The 27202-nt window shown below is 42.7% G+C and overlaps 1 protein-coding gene across 1 annotated transcript in view; it reads right to left on the bottom strand.

Moving 5' to 3' along the window:
* STXBP2 (syntaxin binding protein 2) overlaps positions 1-27202 on the bottom strand; it is a 265170-nt gene that overhangs the window by 196030 nt on the left and 41938 nt on the right. The window contains exon 4 of the mRNA XM_053718090.1: positions 25994-26070. Within this exon, the coding sequence (XP_053574065.1) occupies positions 25994-26070 (77 nt within the window). The remainder of the gene's footprint in view (positions 1-25993; positions 26071-27202) is intronic.

Here is a 27202-nt window from a genome sequence, read left to right as displayed (position 1 = left end):
ATTCAGACGCTACTGGTACAAATACTTGTACTAGATATATTATATTATATTGTACAGAATTTCTAAAAAATTCTTTAAGCGTTTCAGCACACCTACCACTCTAGTACCATTACTAATATATTGGTTATTATCCTTTTGAACAGTGCGCCTGAATACCACTCTTCCTACAAATAGTTTTCTCCGTTTATTGAAATAGGACAGTGCAGGGTGGGGACCCTGCAAGTGCCCTCATTTCAGGTATAAGGGCAGCCAGTTCTTTCATCCACATAACAATTTATATACCTCTCGGGGGGGACACCTAGCGCTGAATTACCCTTTGCTCTCTTTTCACACTACATATATATATAAATATATGCTAAAAACTTGGTGATCTTGCTATATTTTGAGCAATTAACACTACTGCTTTCAGTTGCAGAAAACTTTACCTTCACTTTAAGCAACTTTCTAATTTACTCCTATCGTCATTTTTTCTTCGTTCTCTTGGTATCTTTATTTAAAAAGAAGGAATGTAAACTTAGGAGCCGGACCATTTTTGGTTCAGAACCTGGGTAGCGCTTGTTGATTGGTGGCTAAATGTACCCACCAATCAGCAAGCGCTACCCAGGGTGAATCATGAACGAAAAAATGTTGGATTTAATATCCCTTCTGTAAATCTGTAAAAAAGTTTTCTTTTTTATTTCCACAATTATAGAGATCCAAATCAAGTCAGCCAAATTTAATGTCCTAATTTTTGATGTTCATGTCTTGTCAAACAAAAATAAGAAATTGATTACTAATATCTTGATAGCATGTAAATCATTTATTGATAGATGGATAAGTAAGATTATATTAGTAGCCTCCATAAAAAATGCAGAAACAAATGAGAACTGAACAATTAGATATGTTATCTGATAAATCTTGTTGCGGTAATAAGTTTAAAGTGATGGTAAATTTAACAAAACACAAAGTCAAATTCCAAATCTGTGTGGTATTTTATGTAGAATGCTTAATGTAAATGTAGGTACAATAATGGGAAAACAGAATTTATGTTTACCTGATAAATTACTTTCTCCAACGGTGTGTCCGGTCCACGGCGTCATCCTTACTTGTGGGATATTCTCTTCCCCAACAGGAAATGGCAAAGAGCCCAGCAAAGCTGGTCACATGATCCCTCCTAGGCTCCGCCTTCCCCAGTCATTCGACCGACGTAAAGGAGGAAAATTTGCATAGGAGAAATCATATGATACCGTGGTGACTGTAGTTAAAGAAAATAAATTATCAGACCTGATTAAAAAACCAGGGCGGGCCGTGGACCGGACACACCGTTGGAGAAAGTAATTTATCAGGTAAACATAAATTCTGTTTTCTCCAACATAGGTGTGTCCGGTCCACGGCGTCATCCTTACTTGTGGGAACCAATACCAAAGCTTTAGGACACGGATGAAGGGAGGGAGCAAATCAGGTCACCTAGATGGAAGGCACCACGGCTTGCAAAACCTTTCTCCCAAAAATAGCCTCAGAAGAAGCAAAAGTATCAAATTTGTAAAATTTAGTAAAAGTGTGCAGTGAAGACCAAGTCGCTGCCTTACATATCTGATCAACAGAAGCCTCGTTCTTGAAGGCCCATGTGGAAGCCACAGCCCTAGTGGAATGAGCTGTGATTCTTTCAGGAGGCTGCCGTCCGGCAGTCTCGTAAGCCAATCTGATGATGCTTTTAAGCCAAAAAGAGAGAGAGGTAGAAGTTGCTTTTTGACCTCTCCTTTTACCAGAATAAACAACAAACAAGGAAGATGTTTGTCTAAAATCCTTTGTAGCATCTAAATAGAATTTTAGAGCACGAACTACGTCCAAATTGTGCAACAAACGTTCCTTCTTTGAAACTGGATTCGGACACAAAGAAGGCACGACTATCTCCTGGTTAATGTTTTTGTTAGAAACAACTTTCGGAAGAAAACCAGGTTTAGTACGCAAAACCACCTTATCTGCATGGAACACCAGATAAGGAGGAGAACACTGCAGAGCAGATAATTCAGAAACTCTTCTAGCAGAAGAAATTGCAACCAAAAACAAAACTTTCCAAGATAATAACTTAATATCAACGGAATGTAAGGGTTCAAACGGAACCCCCTGAAGAACTGAAAGAACTAAATTGAGACTCCAAGGAGGAGTCAAAGGTTTGTAAACAGGCTTGATTCTAACCAGAGCCTGAACAAAGGCTTGAACATCTGGCACAGCTGCCAGCTTTTTGTGAAGTAACACAGACAAGGCAGAAATCTGTCCCTTCAAGGAACTTGCAGATAATCCTTTCTCCAAACCTTCTTGAAGAAAGGATAGAATCTTAGGAATTTTTATCTTGTCCCAAGGGAATCCTTTAGATTCACACCAACAGATATATTTTTTCCATATTTTGTGGTAGATTTTTCTAGTTACAGGCTTTCTGGCCTGAACAAGAGTATCAATGACAGAATCTGAGAACCCTCGCTTTGATAAGATCAAGCGTTCAATCTCCAAGCAGTCAGTTGGAGTGAGATCAGATTCGGATGTTCGAACGGACCTTGAACAAGAAGGTCCCGTCTCAAAGGTAGCTTCCATGGTGGAGCCGATGACATATTCACCAGGTCTGCATACCAAGTCCTGCGTGGCCACGCAGGAGCTATCAAGATCACCGATGCCCTCTCCTGATTGATCCTGGCTACCAGCCTGGGGATGAGAGGAAACGGCGGGAATACATAAGCTAGTTTGAAGGTCCAAGGTGCTACTAGTGCATCTACTAGAGTCGCCTTGGGATCCCTGGATCTGGACCCGTAGCAAGGAACCTTGAAGTTCTGACGAGAGGCCATCAGATCCATGTCTGGAATGCCCCACAACTGAGTAATTTGGGCAAAGATTTCCGGATGGAGTTCCCACTCCCCCGGATGAAATGTCTGACGACTCAGAAAATCCGCTTCCCAATTTTCCACTCCTGGGATGTTGATTGCAGACAAGTGGCAGGAGTGAGTCTCCGCCCATTGAATGATTTTGGTCACTTCTTCCATCGCCAGGGAACTCCTTGTTCCCCCCTGATGGTTGATGTTTCTGATTGAAACCTTTGCTAGCTGAGGCCAAGCCTTGAGAGCATTGAATATCGCTCTCAGTTCCAGAATATTTATCGGGAGAAGAGATTCTTCCCGAGACCAAAGACCCTGAGCTTTCAGGGGTCCCCAGACCGCGCCCCAGCCCACCAGACTGGCGTCGGTCGTGACAATGACCCACTCTGGTCTGCGGAAGCTCATCCCCTGTGACAGGTTGTCCAGGGACAGCCACCAACGGAGTGAATCTCTGGTCCTCTGATCTACTTGTATCGTCGGAGACAAGTCTGAATAATCCCCATTCCACTGACTGAGCATGCACAGTTGTAATGGTCTTAGATGAATTCGCGCAAAAGGAACTATGTCCATTGCCGCTACCATCAAACCTATTACTTCCATGCACTGCGCTATGGAAGGAAGAGGAACAGAATGAAGTATTTGACAAGAGTTTAGAAGTTTTGATTTTCTGGCCTCTGTCAGAAAAATCCTCATTTCTAAGGAGTCTATTATTGTTCCCAAGAAGGGAACCCTTGTTGACGGAGATAGAGAACTTTTTTCTACGTTCACTTTCCACCCGTGAGATCTGAGAAAGGCCAGGACAATGTCCGTGTGAGCCTTTGTTTGTGGAAGGGACGACGCTTGAATCAGAATGTCGTCCAAGTAAGGTACTACTGCAATGCCCCTTGGTCTTAGCACCGCTAGAAGGGACCCTAGCACCTTTGTGAAAATTCTTGGAGCAGTGGCTAATCCGAACGGAAGTGCCACAAACTGGTAATGCTTGTCCAGAAATGCGAACCTTAGGAACCGATGATGTTCCTTGTGGATAGGAATATGTAGATACGCATCCTTTAAATCCACCGTGGTCATGAATTGACCTTCCTGGATGGAAGGAAGAATTGTTCGAATGGTTTCCATTTTGAACGATGGAACCTTGAGAAACTTGTTTAGGATCTTGAGATCTAAGATTGGTCTGAATGTTCCCTCTTTTTTGGGAACTACGAACAGATTGGAGTAGAACCCCATCCCTTGTTCTCCTAATGGAACGGGATGAATCACTCCCATTTTTAACAGGTCTTCTACACAATGTAAGAATGCCTGTTTTTTTATGTGGTCTGAAGACAATTGAGACCTGTGGAACCTCCCCCTCGGGGGAAGCCCCTTGAATTCCAGAAGATAACCTTGGGAGACTATTTCTAGCGCCCAAGGATCCAGAACATCTCTTGCCCAAGCCTGAGCGAAGAGAGAGAGTCTGCCCCCCACCAGATCCGGTCCCGGATCGGGGGCCAACATCTCATGCTGTCTTGGTAGCAGTGGCAGGTTTCTTGGCCTGCTTACCTTTGTTCCAGCCTTGCATTGGCCTCCAGGCTGGCTTGGCTTGAGAAGTATTACCCTCTTGCTTAGAGGACGTAGCACTTGGGGCTGGTCCGTTTCTGCGAAAGGGACGAAAATTAGGTTTATTTTTGGCCTTAAAAGACCTATCCTGAGGAAGGGCGTGGCCCTTGCCCCCAGTGATATCAGAAATAATCTCTTTCAAGTCAGGGCCAAACAGCGTTTTCCCCTTGAAAGGAATGTTAAGCAATTTGTTCTTGGAAGACGCATCCGCTGACCAAGATTTTAGCCAAAGCGCTCTGCGCGCCACAATAGCAAACCCAGAATTTTTCGCCGCTAATCTAGCCAATTGCAAAGTGGCGTCTAGGGTGAAAGAGTTAGCCAATTTGAGAGCATGAATTCTGTCCAAAATCTCCTCATAAGAAGAATCTTTATTGAGCGCCTTTTCTAGTTCATCGAACCAGAAACACGCTGCTGTAGTGACAGGAACAATGCATGAAATTGGTTGTAGAAGGTAACCTTGCTGAACAAACATCTTTTTAAGCAAACCCTCTAATTTTTTATCCATAGGATCTTTGAAAGCACAACTATATTCTATGGGTATAGTGGTGCGTTTGTTTAGAGTAGAAACCGCCCCCTCGACCTTGGGGACTGTCTGCCATAAGTCCTTTCTGGGGTCGACCATAGGAAACAATTTCTTAAATATAGGGGGAGGGACGAAAGGTATGCCGGGCCTTTCCCATTCTTTGTTTACAATGTCCGCCACCCGCTTGGGTATAGGAAAAGCTTCGGGGGGCCCCGGGACCTCTAGGAACTTGTCCATTTTACATAATTTCTCTGGAATGACCAAATTCTCACAATCATCCAGAGTAGATAACACCTCCTTAAGCAGGGCGCGGAGATGTTCCAATTTAAATTTGAATGTAATTACATCAGGTTCAGCTTGTTGAGAAATTTTCCCTGAATCTGAAATTTCTCCCTCAGACAAAACCTCCCTGGCCCCCTCAGATTGGTGTAGGGGCACTTCAGAACCAATATCATCAGCGTCCTCATGCTCTTCAGTATTTTCTAAAACAGAGCAGTCGCGCTTTCGCTGATAAGTGGGCATTTTGGCTAAAATGTTTTTGATAGAATTATCCATTACAGCCGTTAATTGTTGCATAGTAAGGAGTATTGGCGCACTAGATGTACTAGGGGCCTCCTGTGTTGGCAAGACTGGTGTAGACGAAGGAGGGGATGATGCAGTACCATGCTTACTCCCCTCACTTGAGGAATCATCTTGGGCATCATTTTCTCTAAATTTTGTGTCACATAAATCACATCTATTTAAATGAGAAGGAACCTTGGCTTCCCCACATACAGAACACAGTCTATCTGGTAGTTCAGACATGTTAAACAGGCATAAACTTGATAACAAAGTACAAAAAACGTTTTAAAATAAAACCGTTACTGTCACTTTAAATTTTAAACTGAACACACTTTATTACTGCAAATGTGAAAAAGTATGAAGGAATTGTTCAAAATTCACCAAAATTTCACCACAGTGTCTTAAAGCCTTAAAAGTATTGCACACCAAATTTGAAAGCTTTAACTCTTAAAATAACGGAACCGGAGCCGTTTTTATATTTAACCCCTTTACAGTCCCTGGTATCTGCTTTGCTGAGACCCAACCAAGCCCAAAGGGGAATACGATACCAAATGACGCCTTCAGAAAGTCTTTTCTATGTATCAGAGCTCCTCACACATGCATCTGCATGTCATGCTTCCCAAAAACAAGTGCGCAATAGAGGCGCGAAAATGAGGCTCTGCCTATGATTAGGGAAAGCCCCTAGAGAATAAGGTGTCCAATACAGTGCCTGCCGGTTATTTTACATAATTCCCAAGAATAAAATAATTCCTCAAAGCTATGAAGTATTAAAATATGCTTATATATCAATCGTTTTAGCCCAGAAAATGTCTACAGTCTTAAAAGCCCTTGTGAAGCCCTTTTTTTCTTATGTAATAAAAATGGCTTACCGGATCCCATAGGGAAAATGACAGCTTCCAGCATTACATCGTCTTGTTAGAAATGTGTCATACCTCAAGCAGCAAAAGTCTGCTCACTGTTTCCCCCAACTGAAGTTAATTCCTCTCAACAGTCCTGTGTGGAAACAGCCATCGATTTTAGTAACGGTTGCTAAAATCATTTTCCTCTTACAAACAGAAATCTTCATCACCTTTCTGTTTCAGAGTAAATAGTACATACCAGCACTATTTTAAAATAACAAACTCTTGATTGAATAATAAAAACTACAGTTAAACACCAAAAAACTCTAAGCCATCTCCGTGGAGATGTTGCCTGTACAACGGCAAAGAGAATGACTGGGGAAGGCGGAGCCTAGGAGGGATCATGTGACCAGCTTTGCTGGGCTCTTTGCCATTTCCTGTTGGGGAAGAGAATATCCCACAAGTAAGGATGACGCCGTGGACCGGACACACCTATGTTGGAGAAATACCTTTTATTTCTCCAATGTTTATATTCTTTAACCTCAATCCACCTGCCCACTCCATTGTCCCCCCCCCCCCCCAGGTGACGTTTTCACCTCCCAACCAATCGGCTCTCTAGCCACACAGCATTAAGAACATAAAAAATAAAAAGATGTTGCAGAGCTGTCGTGTGGCTAGCGAGCCAATTGGATGGGAGGTGAAAACGCCACCTCAGAAAAAAAAAAAAGAAGTGGGCAGGTGGAGCGGGGCTTAAGGAGTAAAAACATCAGAGGAAATAAAAACATAATTTATGCTTACCTGATAAATTTATTTCTCTTGTAGTGTATCCAGTCCACGGATCATCCATTACTTGTGGGATATTCTCCTTCCCAACAGGAAGTTGCAAGAGGATCACCCACAGCAGAGCTGCTATATAGCTCCTCCCCTCACTGTCATATCCAGTCATTCGACCGAAACAAGACGAGAAAGGAGAAACCATAGGGTGCAGTGGTGACTGTAGTTTAATTAAAATTTAGACCTGCCTTAAAAGGACAGGGCGGGCCGTGGACTGGATACACTACAAGAGAAATAAATTTATCAGGTAAGCATAAATTATGTTTTCTCTTGTTAAGTGTATCCAGTCCATGGATCATCCATTACTTGTGGGATACCAATACCAAAGCTAAAGTACACGGATGATGGGAGGAACAAGGCAGGAACTTAAACGGAAGGAACCACTGCCTGTAGAACCTTTCTCCCAAAAACAGCCTCCGAAGAAGCAAAAGTGTCAAATTTGTAAAATTTTGAAAAGGTGTGAAGCGAAGACCAAGTCGCAGCCTTGCAAATCTGTTCAACAGAGGCCTCATTTTTAAAGGCCCAGGTGGAAGCCACAGCTCTAGTAGAATGAGCTGTAATCCTTTCAGGGGGCTGCTGTCCAGCAGTCTCATAGGCTAAGCGTATTATGCTCCGAAGCCAAAAGGAGAGAGAGGTTGCCGAAGCTTTTTGACCTCTCCTCTGTCCAGAGTAAACGACAAACAGGGCAGATGTTTGACGAAAATCTTTAGTAGCCTGTAAGTAGAACTTCAAGGCACGGACTACGTCCAGATTATGTAAAAGACGTTCCTTCTTTGAAGAAGGATTAGGACACAATGATGGAACAACAATCTCTTGATTGATATTCCTGTTAGAAATCACCTTAGGTAAAAACCCAGGTTTGGTACGCAGAACTACCTTGTCTGAATGAAAAATCAGATAAGGAGAATCACAATGTAAGGCAGATAACTCAGAGACTCTTCGAGCCGAGGAAATAGCCATCAAAAACAGAACTTTCCAAGATAAAAGTTTAATATCAATGGAATGAAGGGGTTCAAACGGAACTCCTTGAAGAACTTTAAGAACCAAGTTTAAGCTCCACGGAGGAGCAACAGTTTTAAACACAGGCTTAATCCTAACCAAAGCCTGACAAAATGCCTGGACGTCTGGAACTTCTGCCAGACGCTTGTGCAAAAGAATAGACAGAGCAGAGATCTGCCCTTTTAAAGAACTAGCTGATAAGCCTTTGTCCAAACCCTCTTGGAGAAAGGACAATATCCTAGGAATCCTAACCTTACTCCATGAGTAACTCTTGGATTCACACCAATAAAGGTATTTACGCCATATCTTATGGTAGATTTTCCTGGTAACAGGCTTCCGAGCCTGTATTAAGGTATCAATGACTGACTCGGAGAAGCCACGCCTTGATAGAATCAAGCGTTCAATCTGCATGCAGTCAGTCTCAGAGAAATTAGATTTGGATGATTGAAAGGACCTTGTATTAGAAGGTCTTGCCTCAGAGGCAGAGTCCATGGTGGAAGAGATGACATGTCCACTAGGTCTGCATACCAGGTCCTGCGTGGCCACTCAGGCGCTATCAGAATCACAGATACTCTCTCCTGTTTGATTTTGGCAATCAGTCGAGGGAGCAGAGGAAACGGTGGAAACACATAGGCCAGGTTGAAGAACCAAGGAGCTGCTAGAGCATCTATCAGCGTTGCTCCCGGGTCCCTGGACCTGGATCCATAACAAGGAAGCTTGGCGTTCTGGTGAGACGCCATGAGATCCAGTTCTGGTTTGCCCCAACGAAGGACCAGTTGAGCAAACACCTCCGGATGGAGTTCCCACTCCCCCGGATGAAAAGTCTGACGACTTAGAAAATCCGCCTCCCAGTTCTCTACGCCTGGGATGTGGATCGCTGACAGGTGGCAAGATTGAGACTCTGCCCAGCGCATTATCTATGAGACTTCTAACATCGCTAGGGAACTCCTGGTTCCCCCTTGATGGTTGATGTAAGCAACAGTCGTGATGTTGTCCGACTAAAATCTGATGAACCTCAGTGTTGCTAACTGAGGCCAAGCTAGAAGAGCCTTGAATATTGCTCTTAACTCCAGAATATTTATTGGGAGGAGTTTCTCCTCCTGAGTCCACGATCCCTGTGCCTTCAGGGAGTTCCAGACTGCGCCCCAACCTAGAAGGCTGGCATCTGTTGTTACAATTGTCCAATCTGGCCTGCGAAAGGTCATACCCTTGGACAGGTGGACCCGAGACAACCACCAGAGAAGAGAATCTCTGGTCTCTTGATCCAGATTTAGCAGAGGGGACAAATCTGTGTAATCCCCATTCCACTGACTCAGCATGCATAATTGCAGCGGTCTGAGATGTAGGCGCGCAAATGGCACTATGTCCATTGCCGCTACCATTAAGCCGAATACCTCCATACACTGAGCCACCGACGGGCGCGGAATGGAGTGAAGAACACGGCAAGCATTTAGAAATTTTGATAACCTGGACTCCGTCAGGTAAATTTTCATTTCTACAGAATCTATAAGAGTCCCTAAGAAGGAGACTCTTGTGAGTGGGGATAGAGAACTCTTTTCCTCGTTCACTTTCCACCCGTGCGACCTCAGAAATGCCAGAACTATCTCTGTATGAGACTTGGCAACTTGAAAGTTTGACGCCTGTATCAGGATGTCGTCTAGATACGGAGCTACCGCTATGGCTCGCGGTCTTAGAACCGCCAGAAGTGAGCCCAGAACCTTTGTAAAGATTCTCGGGGCTGTAGCCAACCCGAAGGGAAGAGCCACAAATTGGTAATGCCTGTCTATAAAGGCAAACCTTAGAAACCGATGATGGTCTTTGTGAATCGGTATGTGAAGGTAGGCATCCTTTAAGTCCACTGTGGTCATGTACTGACCCTCTTGGATCATGGGTAGGATGGTCCGAATAGTTTCCATATTGAAAGATGGAACTCTGAGGAATTTGTTTAAGATCTTTAGATCCAAAATTGATCTGAAGGTTCCCTCTTTTTTGGGAACCACAAACAGATTTGAATAAAAACCCTGTCCTTGTTCCGTCCGCGGAACTGGATGGATCACTCCCATAATTAGGAGGTCTTGCACACAGCGTAGGAATGCCTCTTTCTTTATCTGATTTGCAGATAGCCTTGAAAGATGAAATCTCCCTTGTGGAGGGGAAGCTTTGAAGCCCAGAAGATATCCCTGAGATATGATCTCCAACACCCAGGGATCCTGAACATCTCTTGCCCATGCCTGGGCGAAGAGAGAAAGTCTGCCCCCCTACTAGATCCGTCGCCGGATAGGGGGCCGTTCCTTCATGCTGTCTTAGAGGCAGCAGCAGGCTTTCTGGCCTGCTTGCCTTTGTTCCAGGACTGGTTAGGTTTCCAGGCCTGCTTAGATTGAGCAAAAGTTCCCTCATGCTTTGAAGTGGAGGAAGTTGATGCTGCACCTGCCTTGAAATTTCGAAAGGCACGAAAATTAGACTGTTTGGCCTTTGCTTTGGCCCTGTCCTGAGGAAGGGTATGACCCTTACCTCCAGTAATGTCAGCAATAAATTCCTTCAAACCAGGCCCGAATAAGGTCTGCCCCTTGAAAAGAATGTTGAGTAATTTAGACTTCGAAGTCACGTCAGCTGACCAGGATTTAAGCCATAGCGCCCTGCGCGCCTGGATGGCGAATCCGGAATTCTTAGCCGTTAGTTTAGTCAAATGAACAATGGCATCAGAAACAAATGAGTTAGCTAGCTTAAGTGTTCTAAGCTTGTCAATAATTTCAGTCAATGGAGCTGTATGGATGGCCTCTTCCAGGGCCTCAAACCAGAATGCCGCCGCGGCCGTGACAGGCGCTATGCATGCAAGGGGCTGTAAAATAAAACCTTGTTGAATAAACATTTTCTTAAGGTAACCCTCCAATTTTTTATCCATTGGATCTGAAAAAGCACAACTGTCCTCAACCGGGATAGTGGTACGCTTTGCTAAAGTAGAAACTGCTCCCTCCACCTTAGGGACCGTCTGCCATAAGTCCCGTGTAGTGGAGTCTATTGGAAACATATTTCTAAATATAGGAGGTGGGGAAAAAGGCACACCCGGTCTATCCCACTCCTTGCTAATAATTTCTGTAAGCCTTTTAGGTATAGGAAAAACATCAGTACACACCGGCACCGCATAGTATTTATCCAGCCTACACAATTTCTCTGGTACTGCAACTGTGTTACAGTCATTCAGAGCAGCTAATACCTCCCCAAGCAATACACGGAGGTTCTCAAGCTTAAATTTAAAATTAGAAATCTCTAAATCAGGTTTCCCCGAATCAGAGACGTCACCAACAGACTGAAGCTCTCCGTCCTCATGAACTGCATATTGTGACGCAGTATCAGACATGGCCCTTACAGCATCTGCGCGCTCTGTATTTCTCCTAACCCCAGAGCAATCGCGCTTGCCTCTTAATTCAGGCAACCTGGATAATACCTCTGACAGGGTATTATTCATGATTGCAGCCATGTCCTGCAAGGTAATCGCTATGGGCGTCCCTGATGCAATTGGCGCCATATTAGCGTGCATCCCCTGAGCGGGAGGCGAAGGGTCTGACACGTGGGGAGAGTTAGTCGGCATAACTTCCCCCTTGTCAGAATCTTCTGGTGATATTTCTTTTATAGTTAAAGACTGATCTTTACTGTTTAAGGTGAAATCAATACATTTAGTACACATTCTCCTATGGGGCTCCACCATGGCTTTCAAACATAATGAACAAGTTGTTTCCTCTGTGTCAGACATGTTTAAACAGACTAGCAATGAGACTAGCAAGCTTGGAAAACACTTTAAACAAGTTTACAAGCAATATAAAAAAACGTTACTGCACCTTTAAGAAACACAAATTTTTGTCAAAATTTGAAATAACAGTGAAAAAAGGCAGTTACACTAACAAAATTTTTACAGTGTATGTAACAAGTTAGCAGAGCATTGCACCCACTTGCAAATGGATGATTAACCCCTTAATACCAAACACAGAATAATAACTGACAAAAACGTTTTTTGTTTTGTTTTTTTAAAATAGTCACAACAACTGCCACAGCTCTACTGTGGCTTGTTACCTCCCTCAAAAACGACTTTGAAGCCTTTTGAGCCCTCCAGAGATATCCTGGATCATGCAGGAAGAAGCTGGATATCTGTCTGTAATTTTTGCTGCACAAAAAAAAACCTCCCACTCATATTACAACAGTGGAAAGCCTCTAGGAAACTGTTTCTAGGCAAATTCAAGCCAGCCATGTGGAAAAAACTAGGCCCCAATAAGTTTTATCACCAAATACATATAAAAACGATTAAACATGCCAGCAAACATTTTATATTACATTTTTATAAAAGAGTATGTATCTCTATTAATAAGCCTGATACCAGTAGCTCTCACTGCATTTAAGGCTTTACTTACATTAATCCGGTATTAGCAGCATTTTCTAGCAAATTCCATCCCTAGAAATATATTAACTGCACATACCTTATTGCAGGATAACCTGCACGCCATTCCCTCTCTGAAGTTACCTCACTCCTCAGAATATGTGAGAACAGCCATGGATCTTAGTTACTTCTGCTAAGATCATAGAAAACGCAGGCAGATTCTTCTTCTAAATACTGCCTGAGATAAACAGTACACTCCAGCACCATTTAAAAATAACAAACTTTTGATTGAAGAATAAACTAAGTATAAAACACCACACTCCTCTTACGACCTCCATCTTGGTTGAGGCTTGCAAGAGAATGACTGGGTATGACAGTTAGGGGAGGAGCTATATAGCAGCTCTGCTGTGGGTGATCCTCTTGCAACTTCCTGTTGGGAAGGAGAATATCCCACAAGTAATGGATGATCCGTGGACTGGATACACTACAAGAGAAATACTACACAGATTCAAAATTTGGCTTTGCGCTTGGCATTGCATATGTTGATGTGAGGCTTGAGTACAGCTGTTCGGCCATGAAAATTAATTTCATGAAGCTCCCAAAGCACAGTTCTTGTGCAGACGTTGCTTCCAGAGCACTCAGCAGTACTGTACTGCGAGTTTGCATTGTCTACCACTTTCACTTCACAATAACAGCACTTACAGTTGACAAAGCAGATTTAGTAGGGCAAATATTTCACAAACTGACTTGTGGCAAAGGTGACATCATATGACAGAGCCACATTTAAAGTCACTAAGCTCTTCAGTACGGCCCATTGTACTGCCAATGTTTGTCTATCGAGATTTCATGGCTATGTGCTTGATTTTTTGCACCTTAGCAATAGGCACAGCCAAAACATATGAAGAATTAGTAGGGGAGTCCATCTACTTGTGACACAAACATACATTAAATAAATATATATAAGTTTGTCTAGGGCCTCATCTGGACCACAAAACATGGCACATTTTGCTAAAAGAAATTACTTTTAATGATTTTATCAAGTACACAGATCTTATCACAAAACAGCAATTCACTGGTTATATGTTCTATTCACATAAGAAAACAAATGTCGCTTTAAAGTATGAATGTGTGTGTGTGTGTATGTGTATGTGTATGTGTGTGTGTGTGTGTGTATATATATATATATATATATATATATATATAAATAAAAGAATGAATGAATGAATGAATGAGAATGAAAATCATCTAAAACAAATGTGGTGAAAACATTTCAGACATATATACATTCATTATTTTTTTCCTTTCATAACTTTTTTTTGAAAGTGTGGTTGAATGATATAAATGCTCACATTATTTACTAGGGAAGCGATTAGCAATTTCAAATGATGTAGCTCAGAAGGGGATCAAGAATACAAACAAAGCTTAAAAATGTTTAAACACTTTTAAAAGGATAGAAAGGTCAAAATTTAATTTCAGTTTACTTCCAGTAGCAAAAATGCTTCCAGTAACAATTATTACTGTTTGAACGACATATGCTACATGTGAATAGAGGATCAGATTCAAACGCCAGGCTAATCAGAGAGCCGACGGCGGTATGTTCTATATCTGTGAAGACTTAATTTGTGTCATACAATTTACTGCCAACTCTGTGGGAAGAAGCAGTGTTTGAATGCTGCTGCACAGATCACTCAGCAAATGTGCGCATGCTGCTAACTAACGGTTATAACTTTTACTAGAAGCATTTTTGCCAATTTAAATATATTGCAAACACTTCTATTTAAAATTGAAATGCACAATTCAATTTTGACCTTTCTTTCCCTTTAAGTATCAGGTATTAAAGGGACAGTCTACACCATAGTCTAACCCAAATAGACTCCTGCACTACTTTCTATATCAGCACTTTGAAATGTCTGCCAAGCTCCGCCCACTGATGACATCATGATCTGGTCTGCATCTAGGCATGCTGCTGAATAGCCATGACAGTCTGTTGAATCCAACTAGTGAGTCTTTTGTAACTAGTGAGCCTTTAATGAAGCCATTTCAAAGTTGTCAGAAACAATATAAATTTTAAAATAACTTTTTTTACTGTTCCTGCTGCATGATATAGAAAACAGAATTTATGCTTACCTGATAAATTACTTTCTCCAACGGTGTGTCCGGTCCACGGCGTCATCCTTACTTGTGGAAATATCTCTTCCCCAACAGGAAATGGCAAAGAGTCCCAGCAAAGCTGGCCATATAGTCCCTCCTAGGCTCCGCCCACCCCAGTCATTCGACCGACAGGAGGAAATATATAGGAGAAACCATATGGTACCGTGGTGACTGTAGTTAGAGAAAATAATTCATCAGACCTGATTAAAAAACCAGGGCGGGGCGGTGGACCGGACACACCGTTGGAGAAAGTAATTTATCAGGTAAGCATAAATTCTGTTTTCTCCAACATTGGTGTGTCCGGTCCAAGGCGTCATCCTTACTTGTGGGAACCAATACCAAAGCTTTAGGACACGGATGAAGGGAGGGAGCAAATCAGGTTACCTAAACGGAAGGCACCACGGCTCGCAAAAACCTTTCTCCCAAAAATAGCCTCCGAAGAAGCAAAAGTATCAAATTTGTAAAATTTGGCAAAAGTGTGCAGTGAAGACCAAGTCGCTGCCTTACATATCTGGTCAACAGAAGCCTCGTTCTTGAAAGCCCATGTGGAAGCTACAGCCCTAGTGGAGTGAGCTGTAATTCTTTCAGGAGGCTGCCGTCCGGCAGTCTCGTAAGCCAATCGGATGATGCTTTTAAGCCAAAAGGAAAGAGAGATAGAAGTCGCTTTTTGACATCTCCTTTTACCAGAATAGACAACAAACAAAGAAGATGTTTGTCTGAAATCCTTAGTAGCCTCTAAATATAATTTTTTTTTTTTTTTTTTTTTTTTTTTTTAATAATTTTTTATTGAGGTAACAATGACATACATAATTAGCAGTATATAGTCATGGCAACATACCTATTAACATACATCAATTCTTTTACTGTTGGTACATAGGCATGTCATGGAACAATACACAGCAACAAAAAAATTCCTAATAGTAGGAAATGCGGAAGGCCATGAGCGGTACCTCATTTTATATTTAGATATGTTAACATGGACAAAGCATAAAAAAAACAAATGCTAGTCATAAGACCTAGTTTTCGTATCCAAGCTCTAAAAGAAAAGCCTTAGGTCGTCGTTTGTCCATAACATAGGGAACAACTAAGAAATGTAAAACTCTAGATCTACTTGGTGCAGTACATATTTAGGCAGCAGAAATACAATTGTTCTATAGTAATGAGTACACCCAGTTGCGAGAGAAACCGGGCCCCTCCTAGCCTTAGGTGCTTTATACAAATATGGATAAATTAGTAGCCTATGTAACATTCACATTTCTGGTGGATCATTATTAGGCCTCAGAGAATCCCAGGAACACAATTTTAGGTCTGGTTGAGTAACATCCTATATAGAATAATCTTTATGTATATAGCAGCTCGCCATACACTATTCAGAAATAGGGAAACAAGTATTTTGCTATGGGATACTATGAAACACGTCTTAGATAGAGACCTCCACTAATACTTATATGTAAATTAATAACCTCCTATGTAGCACAATGCAGAAAACATCAAACACTGTTAAAAAGGTACATGGAAACAATAACATTGCGTTCATATTCCAGGAGCATACATATAATAAACGCAAATGAACAACCAGGCGGTATATAAGTAAAATAAACCCTGTATAAGCTAGCATTCCACTTTTAAGATATCAGGTTAAACTTCCATGGGGAGCACACACTATTTCTTGCGGGGACCTAATTTAATATTTATGCTGAATAAACCTCACTGAAGGTACATATGAAACAATAAATAAAGGCTATATCCCCAGTGGGGGTAACATAATAGCTTAGTCCTTTAAGTCAATTGATTCCCTATAGGGGACTTATATGCACAGGTTATCCTAGTAATAATAAGGCCTTTATTTGGCACTCAGCAGTAAATCCAGAGTCCGCCTCGAGGTATTCTAATACTATCTTAGGATTGCATAAAGCAAGAGTACAGTCTCCTTCAAGGCTCCTGGACACGGTATACAAGTAACTAAAATGGTAGAATGTTAAAAGGGGCATCAAGAATTGCCCGTTGAGCCAGGACAAACCAATATATAATAAATATAAGTCTTACACCCCAACCAGCTAAGGACTAGTAAGAGAAGAGACTCACACAATGAAAGTGTACACATATTGTTACATAGGGATTTTAAGCATAGACCTAGGCTTTTAGCTTAATATATACAGTTAAATGTGAAAATACAGGTAATGGGGTTACAGCATATTCTTACAGAACCATTTGAGTGAACCTTGTTATAGTATAAACATGAAAATGGTATTTTAGGAACATATTTAGGGGCACATACAACCACTGAAGCTAGAAATTTATAGAAACAGCACTAACCATATCAGGAAGTAATATTGTTCCTTCATTAAGGATAATACTAGGGATGCAAGCAGAGGGGATTTACATCAGTATGGACCGATTAGCTAACACTGAGTAGAGATGTAACTCCTATGCTAAACAGTAATAACATGGCACCCCATGGATATCTGTATACTATGTGAGACAGCATGGGTCCCCATTCAGGAACTTTCTAAGCTAAATAGAGTTCCGTTCTGAGATAAGGTAAATCTAAGAAGTGTATTGTCTATGTAGTGTCCCTGTATCAGTTAACCACATACTCCCTTATCCAGGAAACAGCAAGAGTGCATCACACTTCCAATATAACAGAACAAAGTAAATCCAAATGTGGTATCATATAGTTCACTGATGAGCAGTCTCTAATAGGTAACACAGCACATTAGGTCAGAGATCGTCCTTAGTTCCAAAGTAATATCCCAATAAACGTAGAGATGCAGCTCTTGTTTAGGGCCTAGCAGGGTGTCTAAGATCATCTGATGCCGGAACGGGCCTCCATGCTTATATCACCAGCATATGCGCCATTGCACGGGCCAGCAATTGACCAGCCCGGAGACACACAGGATTCCACAGTGAGGCCAGGGACACCCATGCACCGCGCTCGCCCCAGATGAATCGGACCAACCAGGAGACCGGGGTGCAAGATAGCCTGTGAGCCGCAGACAGCCCGGTGTTCCCCGGATCTACAACACCGCAGCGTGGATCCATCTCTGGGTGGGTAGACTCCGCTTGCCATTATCAGACCCAGCAAATTTGGAGAAATGGTGGGGGGCGGCAAATAGTTTGTTATCCCTATGATAGGGGCAGAGAACCTTCTAGCCTTGTCACCTAGCTCATGTGCTCCTCTTTCCTCATCATTCCCTAGAGGGCCAGCCGCTCCCTCCTGGGACACATCAGTAGGCAGAAATTTCTCACATTTACTTAATTGTATGCCGTCCTGGTCTCCCCTCTCAAGTGGCTCAGATATGCTCCATTTTATGTCCATACCTGTGTCATCCGGCTCTGCAAAAGTTCTGTCTTGATGAGTTGATGCCGCTTCCCTGAGATGGGCAGACTCCATGCGGACCAAAAGCCGGTCTAATCTGTCGCACATTGTGCTTTCGAAGGAGGTCATCAGCTCTTGTAGGGACATATAGATATCTCCCATATTGGTGTTGGACAGAGGATGTCAATATTCTCTGGTAACCCGGTTCTCCGGGGGAGGTGCTGAGCTCTCTCTCCTTAGAGGCCACCAGTGAGTCTCAGCGGTCCAGTCTAGGAAGTCCTGTTGCTTTACATTCAAAATTCTTTATAGAGTTCCAGCCAGCAGAGTGTCACCTATACTTTAAGATAAAAATTCCTGCTGGATGGCTTTTTAAAGACCAGATTACAGGTGGATTGCAATACTGGGTTACAGAGCTCCTAGTTTAGCGGCCATCTTGGACCATAGCCCGGACACGCCCCCCTCTAAATAGAATTTTAGAGCACGGACTACGTCCAAATTGTGTAACAAACGTTCCTTCTTCGAAACTGGATTCGGACATAAAGAAGGAACAACTATCTCCTGGTTAATATTCTTGTTAGAAACAACCTTTGGAAGAAAAACATAATTTATGCTTACCTGATAAATTCCTTTCTTCTGTAGTGTGATCAGTCCACGGGTCATCATTACTTCTGGGATATTACTCCTCCCCAACAGGAAGTGCAAGAGGATTCACCCAGCAGAGCTGCATATAGCTCCTCCCCCCTACGTCACTCCCAGTCATTCGACCAAGGACCAACGAGAAAGGAGAAGCCAAGGGTGAAGTGGTGACTGGAGTATAATTTAAAAAATATTTACCTGCCTTAAAAAACAGGGCGGGCCGTGGACTGATCACACTACAGAAGAAAGGAATTTATCAGGTAAGCATAAATTATGTTTTCTTCTGTTAAGTGTGATCAGTCCACGGGTCATCATTACTTCTGGGATACCAATACCAAAGCAAAAATACACGGATGACGGGAGGGATAGGCAGGCTCTTTATACAGAAGGAACCACTGCCTGAAGAACCTTTCTCCCAAAAATAGCCTCCGAGGAAGCAAAAGTGTCAAATTTGTAAAATTTGGAAAAAGTATGAAGCGAAGACCAAGTTGCAGCCTTGCAAATCTGTTCAACAGAGGCCTCATTCTTAAAGGCCCAAGTGGAAGCCACAGCTCTAGTAGAATGAGCTGTAATTCTTTCAGGAGGCTGCTGTCCAGCAGTCTCATAGGCTAAACGAATTATGCTACGAAGCCAGAAAGAAAGAGAGGTAGCAGAAGCCTTTTGACCTCTCCTCTGACCAGAGTAAACGACAAACAGGGAAGACGTTTGTCGAAATTCCTTAGTTGCCTGTAAGTAAAACTTTAGGGCACGAACTACATCCAGATTGTGCAGAAGACGTTCCTTCTTCGAAGAAGGATTTGGACACAAAGAAGGAACAACAATCTCTTGATTGATATTCCTGTTAGTGACTACCTTAGGTAAGAACCCAGGTTTAGTACGCAGAACTACCTTATCCGAATGAAAAATCAAATAAGGAGAATCACAATGTAAGGCTGATAACTCAGAGACTCTTCGAGCCGAGGAAATAGCCATTAAAAATAGAACTTTCCAAGATAACAACTTTATATCAATGGAATGAAGGGGTTCAAACGGAACGCCTTGTAAAACGTTAAGAACAAGGTTTAAACTCCATGGCGGAGCAACAGTTTTAAACACAGGCTTAATCCTGGCCAAAGCCTGACAAAAAACCTGAACGTCTGGAACTTCTGACAGACGTTTGTGCAACAGAATGGACAGAGCTGAGATCTGTCCCTTTAATGAACTAGCAGATAAACCCTTTTCTAAACCTTCTTGTAGAAAAGACAATATCCTAGGAATCCTAACCTTACTCCAAGAGTAACCTTTGGATTCGCACCAATATATGTATTTACGCCATATCTTATGGTAAATCCTTCTGGTAACAGGCTTCCTAGCCTGTATTAGGGTATCAATAACTGACTCAGAAAAAACACGTTTTGATAAAATCAAGCGTTCAATTTCCAAGCAGTCAGCTTCAGAGAAGTTAGATTTTGATGTTTGAAAGGACCCTGTATCAGAAGGTCCTGTTTCAGAGGTAGAGACCAAGGTGGACAGGATGACATGTCCACCAGGTCTGCATACCAAGTCCTGCGTGGCCATGCAGGTGCTATTAGAATAACTGATGCTCTCTCCTGTTTGATTCTGGCAATCAATCGAGGAAGCATCGGGAAGGGTGGAAACACGTAAGCCATCCTGAAGTCCCAAGGTGCTGTCAGGGCATCTATCAGGACTGCTCCTGGATCCCTGGATCTGGACCCGTAACGAGGAAGCTTGGCGTTCTGTCGAGACGCCATGAGATCTATCTCTGGTTTGCCCCACTGATGAAGTATTTGGGCAAAGACCTCCGGATGAAGTTCCCACTCCCCCGGATGAAAAGTCTGACGACTTAAGAAATCCGCCTCCCAGTTCTCCACTCCCGGGATGTGGATTGCTGACAGGTGGCAAGAGTGAAACTCTGCCCAGCGAATTATCTTTGTTACTTCCATTATTGCTAGGGAGCTTCTTGTCCCTCCCTGATGGTTGATGTAAGCTACAGTCGTGATGTTGTCCGACTGAAACCTGATGAACCCCCGAGTTGTCAACTGGGGCCAAGCCAGGAGGGCATTGAGAACTGCTCTCAATTCCAGAATGTTTATTGGTAGGAGACTCTCCTCCTGACTCCATTGTCCCTGAGCCTTCAGAGAATTCCAGACGGCACCCCAACCTAGAAGGCTGGCGTCTGTTGTTACAATTGTCCAGTCTGGCCTGCTGAATGGCATCCCCCTGGACAGATGTGGCCGAGAAAGCCACCATAGAAGAGAATTTCTGGTCTCTTGATCCAGATTCAGAGAAGGGGACAAGTCTGAGTAATCCCCATTCCACTGACTTAGCATGCACAGTTGCAGTGGTCTGAGGTGTAAGCGTGCAAAGGGTACTATGTCCATTGCCGCTACCATCAAGCCGATTACCTCCATGCATTGAGCCACTGACGGGTGTTGAATGGAATGAAGGGTGCGGCAAGCACTTTGAAGTCTTGTTAACCTGTCTTCTGTCAGGTAAATCTTCATTTCTACAGAATCTATAAGAGTCCCCAGGAAGGGAACTCTTGTGAGTGGAACGAGTGAACTTTTCTTTTCGTTCACCTTCCATCCATGTGACCTTAGAAATGCCAGTACTAACTCTGTATGAGACTTGGCAGTTTGAAAGCTTGAAGCTTGTATCAGAATGTCGTCTAGGTACGGAGCTACCGAGAACCATAGTCCTCTCACACATCCTATCTAGTCGTTGGGTGCAAGAGAATGACTGGGAGTGACGTAGGGGGGAGGAGCTATATGCAGCTCTGCTGGGTGAATCCTCTTGCACTTCCTGTTGGGGAGGAGTAATATCCCAGAAGTAATGATGACCCGTGGACTGATCACACTTAACAGAAGAAACCAGGTTTAGTACGCAAAACCACCTTATCTGCATGGAACACCAGATAAGGCGGAGAACACTGCAAAGCAGATAGCTCAGAAACTCTTCTAGCAGAAGAAATAGCAACTAAAAACAAAACTTTCCAAGATAGTAACTTAATATCTATGGAATGTAAAGGTTCAAACGGAACCCCTTGAAGAACTGAAAGAACTAGATTTAGACTCCAGGGAGGAGTCAAAGGTCTGTAAACAGGCTTGATCCTAACCAGAGCCTGAACAAATGTTTGAACATCTGGCACAGCAGCCAGTCTTTTGAGTAGTAAGACAGATAAAGCAGAGATCTGTCCCTTTAGAGAACTTGCAGATAGTCCTTTCTCCAAACCTTCTTGTAGAAAGGAGAGAATCTTAGGGATTTTTATCCTATTCCATGGGAATCCCTTGGATTCACACCAACAGATATATTTTTTCCATATCTTATGGTAAATCTTTCTAGTTACTGGTTTTCTGGCCTGAACCAGAGTATCTATCACAGAATCTGAAAACCCACGCTTTGAAAGAATCAAGCGTTCAATCTCCAAGCCGTCAGCTGGAGGGAGACCAGATTTGGATGTTCGAATGGACCCTGAACAAGAAGGTCCTGTCTCAAAGGTAGCTTCCATGGTGGAACCGATGACATATTCACCAGGTCTGCATACCAAGTCCTGCGTGGCCATGCAGGAGCTATCAAGATCACCGAGGCCCTCTCCTGTTTGATCCTGGCTACCAGCCTGGGAATGAGAGGAAACGGTGGAAACACATAAGCTAGGTTGAAGGTCCAAGGTGCTACTAGTGCATCTACTAGAGTCGCCTTGGGATCCCTGGATCTGGACCCGTAACACGGAACCTTGAAGTTCTGACGAGACGCCATCAGATCCATGTCTGGAATGCCCCATAATTGAGTCAGTTGGGCAAAGATCTCCGGATGAAGTTCCCACTCCCCCGGATGAAAAGTCTGACGACTCAGATAATCCGCTTCCCAGTTTTCCACACCTGGGATGTGGATCGCAGATAGATGGCAGGAGTGTTCCTCCGCCCATTGAATTATTTTAGTCACTTCTTTCATCGCCAGGGAACTCCTTGTTCCCCCCTGATGATTGATATAAGCAACAGTCGTCATGTTGTCTGATTGGAATCTTATGAATCTGGCCTTTGCTAGTTGAGGCCAAGCCCTGAGAGCATTGAAAATCGCTCTTAGTTCCAGAATGTTTATCGGGAGAAGAGACTCTTCCCGAGCCCATAATCCCTGAGTCTTCAGGGATTCCCAGACCGCGCCCCAGCCCACTAGACTGGCGTTGGTCGTGACAATGACCCACTCTGGTCTGCGGAAGCTCATTCCCTTGGATAGATGGTCCAGGGTCAGCCACCAACGGAGTGAATCTCTGGTCTTCTGATCTACTTGAATCATTGGAGACAAGTCTGTATAGTCCCCATTCCATTGTTTAAGCATGCACAGTTGTAATGGTCTTAGACGAATTCGTGCAAAAGGAACTATGTCCATTGCAGCAACCATCAACCCTACTACTTCCATGCACTGAGCTATGGAAGGACGTGGAACAGAATGAAGAACTTGACAAGCGCTTAGAAGCTTTGATTTTCTGACCTCTGTCAGAAAAATCCTCATTTCTAAGGAATCTATTATTGTTCCCAAGAAGGGAACTCTTGTTGACGGAGACAGAGAACTCTTTTCTACGTTAACCTTCCATCCGTGCGATCTGAGAAAGGCCAGAACAATGTCTGTTTGAGCCTTTGCTTTTGACAGGGACGACGCTTGTATTAGAATGTCGTCCAGGTATGGTACTACTGCAATGCCCCTCGGCCTTAGAACCGCTAGAAGGGACCCGAGTACCTTTGTGAAAATCCTTGGAGCAGTGGCTAACCCGAATGAGAGGGCCACAAACTGGTAATGTTTGTCCAGAAAGGCGAACCTTAGGAACTGATTATGTTCTTTGTGGATAGGAATATGTAGGTACGCATCCTTTAGATCCACGGTAGTCATAAATTGACCTTCCTGGATGGTGGGTAGAATCGTTCGAATGGTTTCCATTTTGAACGATGGTACCCTGAGAAATTTGTTTAGGATCTTCAGATCCAAAATTGGTCTGAATGTTCCCTCTTTTTTGGGAACTACGAACAGATTTGAGTAAAATCTCATTCCCTGTTCTTGTATTGGGACAGGGTGTATCACTCCCATTTTTAACAGGTCTTCTACACAATGTAAGAACGCCTGTTTCTTTATTTGGTTTAAGGATAAGTGAGACATGTGGAACCTTCACCTTGGGGGTAGTTCCCTGAATTCCAGAAGATAACCCTGAGAAACTATTTCTAGTGCCCAGGGATCCTGAACATCTCTTGCCCAAGCCTGAGCAAAGAGAGAGAGTCTGCCCCCCACTAGATCCGGTCCCGGATCGGGGGCTACTCCTTCATGCTGTCTTGTTAGCAGCAGCAGGCTTCTTGACCTGCTTACCCTTGTTCCAGCCTTGCATAGGTTTCCAGGCTGGTTTGGGCTGTGAGGCATTACCCTCTTGCTTAGAGGATGCAGAATTAGAGGTCGGTCCGTTCCTGAAATTGCGAAAGGAACGAAAATTAGACTTATTCCTGGCCTTGAACGGCCTATCTTGTGGAAGGGCGTGGCCCTTTCCCCCAGTGATGTCTGAGATAATCTCTTTCAATTCTGGTCCGAAAAGAGTTTTACCTTTGAAAGGGATGTTAAGCAATTTTGTCTTGGATGATACATCCGCAGACCAAGACTTTAACCAAAGCGCTCTACGCGCCACAATTGCAAACCCTGAATTTTTAGCCGCTAATTTAGCTAATTGCAAGGCGGCATCTAAAATAAAAGAGTTAGCCAACTTAAGTGCATGAACTCTGTCCATAACCTCCTCATATGGAGTCTCTCTACCGAGCGACTTTTCTAGTTCCTCGAACCAGAACCACGCTGCAGTAGTGACAGGAACAATGCACGAAATGGGTTGTAGAAGGTAACCTTGCTGTACAAAAATCTTTTTAAGCAAACCTTCCAATTTTTTTATCCATAGGATCTTTGAAAGCACAACTATCCTCGATAGGAATCGTAGTGCGCTTGTTTAGAGTAGAAACTGCCCCCTCGACCTTAGGAACTGTCTGCCATAAGTCCTTTCTGGGGTCGACCATAGGAAATAATTTCTTAAATATAGGAGGGGGAACAAAAGGTATGCCAGGCTTCTCCCACTCCTTATTCACTATGTCCGCCACCCGCTTGGGTATAGGAATTTCAGAGCTTTAACCCTTAAAATAACGGAACCGGAGCCGTTTACAAATATAACCCCTATACAGTCCCAGCTACAGCTTTTGCTGAGATCTAGCCAAGCCCAGAGGGGAATACGATACCAAATGACGCCTTCTAGAAACTTTTCCAGCTATTTTCAGGTCCTCACACATGCATCTGCATGTCTTGCTCTCAAAAACAACTGCGCAGTAATGGCGCGAAAATGAGACTCAGCCTACAACTGGGAAGGCCCTCCCTGACTGGAAAGGTGTCTAACACAGTGCCTGCCGTTAAAAAACGTTCCCCAAGCTTATAAATGTGTAAATATCAGCATAAACATGTATAAGATGCCCAAATAAAGCAATCGATTTAGCCCATAAAAGTGTCTACCAGTTTTATAGCCCATATTAAGCCCTTTATTCTGTTTGAGACTAAGAAAATGGCTTACCTATCCCCATGAGGGGAAAAATGACAGCCTTCCAGCATTACACAGTCTTGTTAGAAATATGGCTAGTCATACCTTAAGCAGAAAAGTCTGCTAACTGTTTCCCCCAACTGAAGTTACTTCATCTCAACAGTCCTATGTGGAAACAGCAATCGATTTTAGTTACTGTCTGCTAAAATCATCTTCCTCTCACAAACAGAAATCTTCATCTTTTTCTGTTTCAGAGTAAATAGTACATACCAGCACTATTTTAAAATAACAAACACTTGATAGAAGAATAAAAAACTACATTTAAACACCAAAAAACTCTTAACCATCTCCGTGGAGATGTTGCCTGTGCAACGGCAAAGAGAATGACTGGAGTGGGCGGAGCCTAGGAGGGACTATATGGCCAGCTTTGCTTGGACTCTTTGCCATTTCCTGTTGGGGAAGAGATATTTCCACAAGTAAGGATGACGCCGTGGACCGGACACACCAATGTTGGAGAAAAGGTGCAGGAGGATATTTGCAGATTAATCTAATGTAAGATTTTAAGATGACTAAGAGACTGTCCCTTTAATAAGAAAAAACAGCAACTGCAATGTAGGGAATAGTACTCCCAAAAAGAAATAAATTAATTCATTAATATTAACCTACAGATTTATGTTCTTCCAAAGAGCTGAGAAATTAAACTATGGAACAGTTCAATTCTTGAGCAGGGGGTTTCATTTTTATAAACCAACAAATTAACTAATTATGTATATTACCTTCTCACTGGGTGTGATGAGGTAAATGGCTTCCAAACTGGGAATTGGTTCTCTCCTCTTGTTAACATCCTCAACAACTGTGAGAAATAAACAGACATTATGCATGGTGTAACTTACAGCACTTTATATGTATTAAACAGCATTATATCTCAAAATATAAAGGGATAGTGCACTCAATTTTTATAATCCATATTTTATGTAAGAGGAGTAAATATTGTTGAATTCAAAGGGACAATTAATTCAGGGAAGCAGCTGGAAAGAGTTAATTGTATCTAAAGCTGGTGAAGGAAGACCCTTTCAAATAAGCTGAGCTCTCTCACACCCCTTACTGTGATGCCGATTTCTGCTGCTTACATAGCTTTTCTACAGCCAATACTGCAGAATTAAAATTTTCAGTATAGGTGGTGGTTTCGAAATTAAAGGGATATGAAGAATTCAGATAGAGCATGAAATTTTAAGCAACTTTCTATTTTACTCCTATTAGCATTATTTTTCTTTGTTCTCTTGGTATATTTATTTGAAAAGCAGGAATGTAAGCTTAGGAGTCGCAAGCGAAAAGGGGTTTATCGCCATGTTTGTGCACATTGGGTTTTTTGCTTGTATTTAAAGTTGAAGGTAAACACAATCACTTGAGCGCAGCTGAAGTTAAAGGGACAGTCAACACTGTTATTGTTTAAAAGATAGATAACGCCTTTACTACCAATTTCCCAGCTTTGCACAACCAAAATTGTTATATTAATACACTTTATAACATTTAAACCTCTAAATGTCTGTCTGTTTCTAAGCCACTACAGACAGCCTCTAATCACATACTTTTTTATTTGCTTTTCACAACAAGAGACTGCTAGTTCATGCGGGCCATATAGATAACAGAAGACTGCTAGTTCATGTGGGCCAAATAGATAACATTGTGTTCACGCCTGTGGAGTTATTTAAGAGTCAGCATAACACAGCACTAATTGGCTAAAATGCAAGTCGATAAATAATAAAAAGTCTGGGGGCTGTCAGAAGATGCTTATATACAAGGTAATCACAGTATAACAGCGTTAGTTATGCAAAACTTTTTAAATATTAAAAATTCTATTGAAGATTGTCCCTTTAACGAGCGTCGGGTTAGCGCGACCTCAGAGCTCTGGTTATAATAACACCATCCAATAAAAATTATTTTAAAAAATATTGCACAAAAAAGTTATAAGGGCTCAAAGATAT

The sequence above is a fragment of the Bombina bombina genome, chromosome 6 (genome assembly GCF_027579735.1).
Source record: "Bombina bombina isolate aBomBom1 chromosome 6, aBomBom1.pri, whole genome shotgun sequence".
Taxonomy (NCBI): domain Eukaryota; kingdom Metazoa; phylum Chordata; class Amphibia; order Anura; family Bombinatoridae; genus Bombina; species Bombina bombina.
This window is presented reverse-complemented; position numbering and strand designations above follow the sequence as displayed.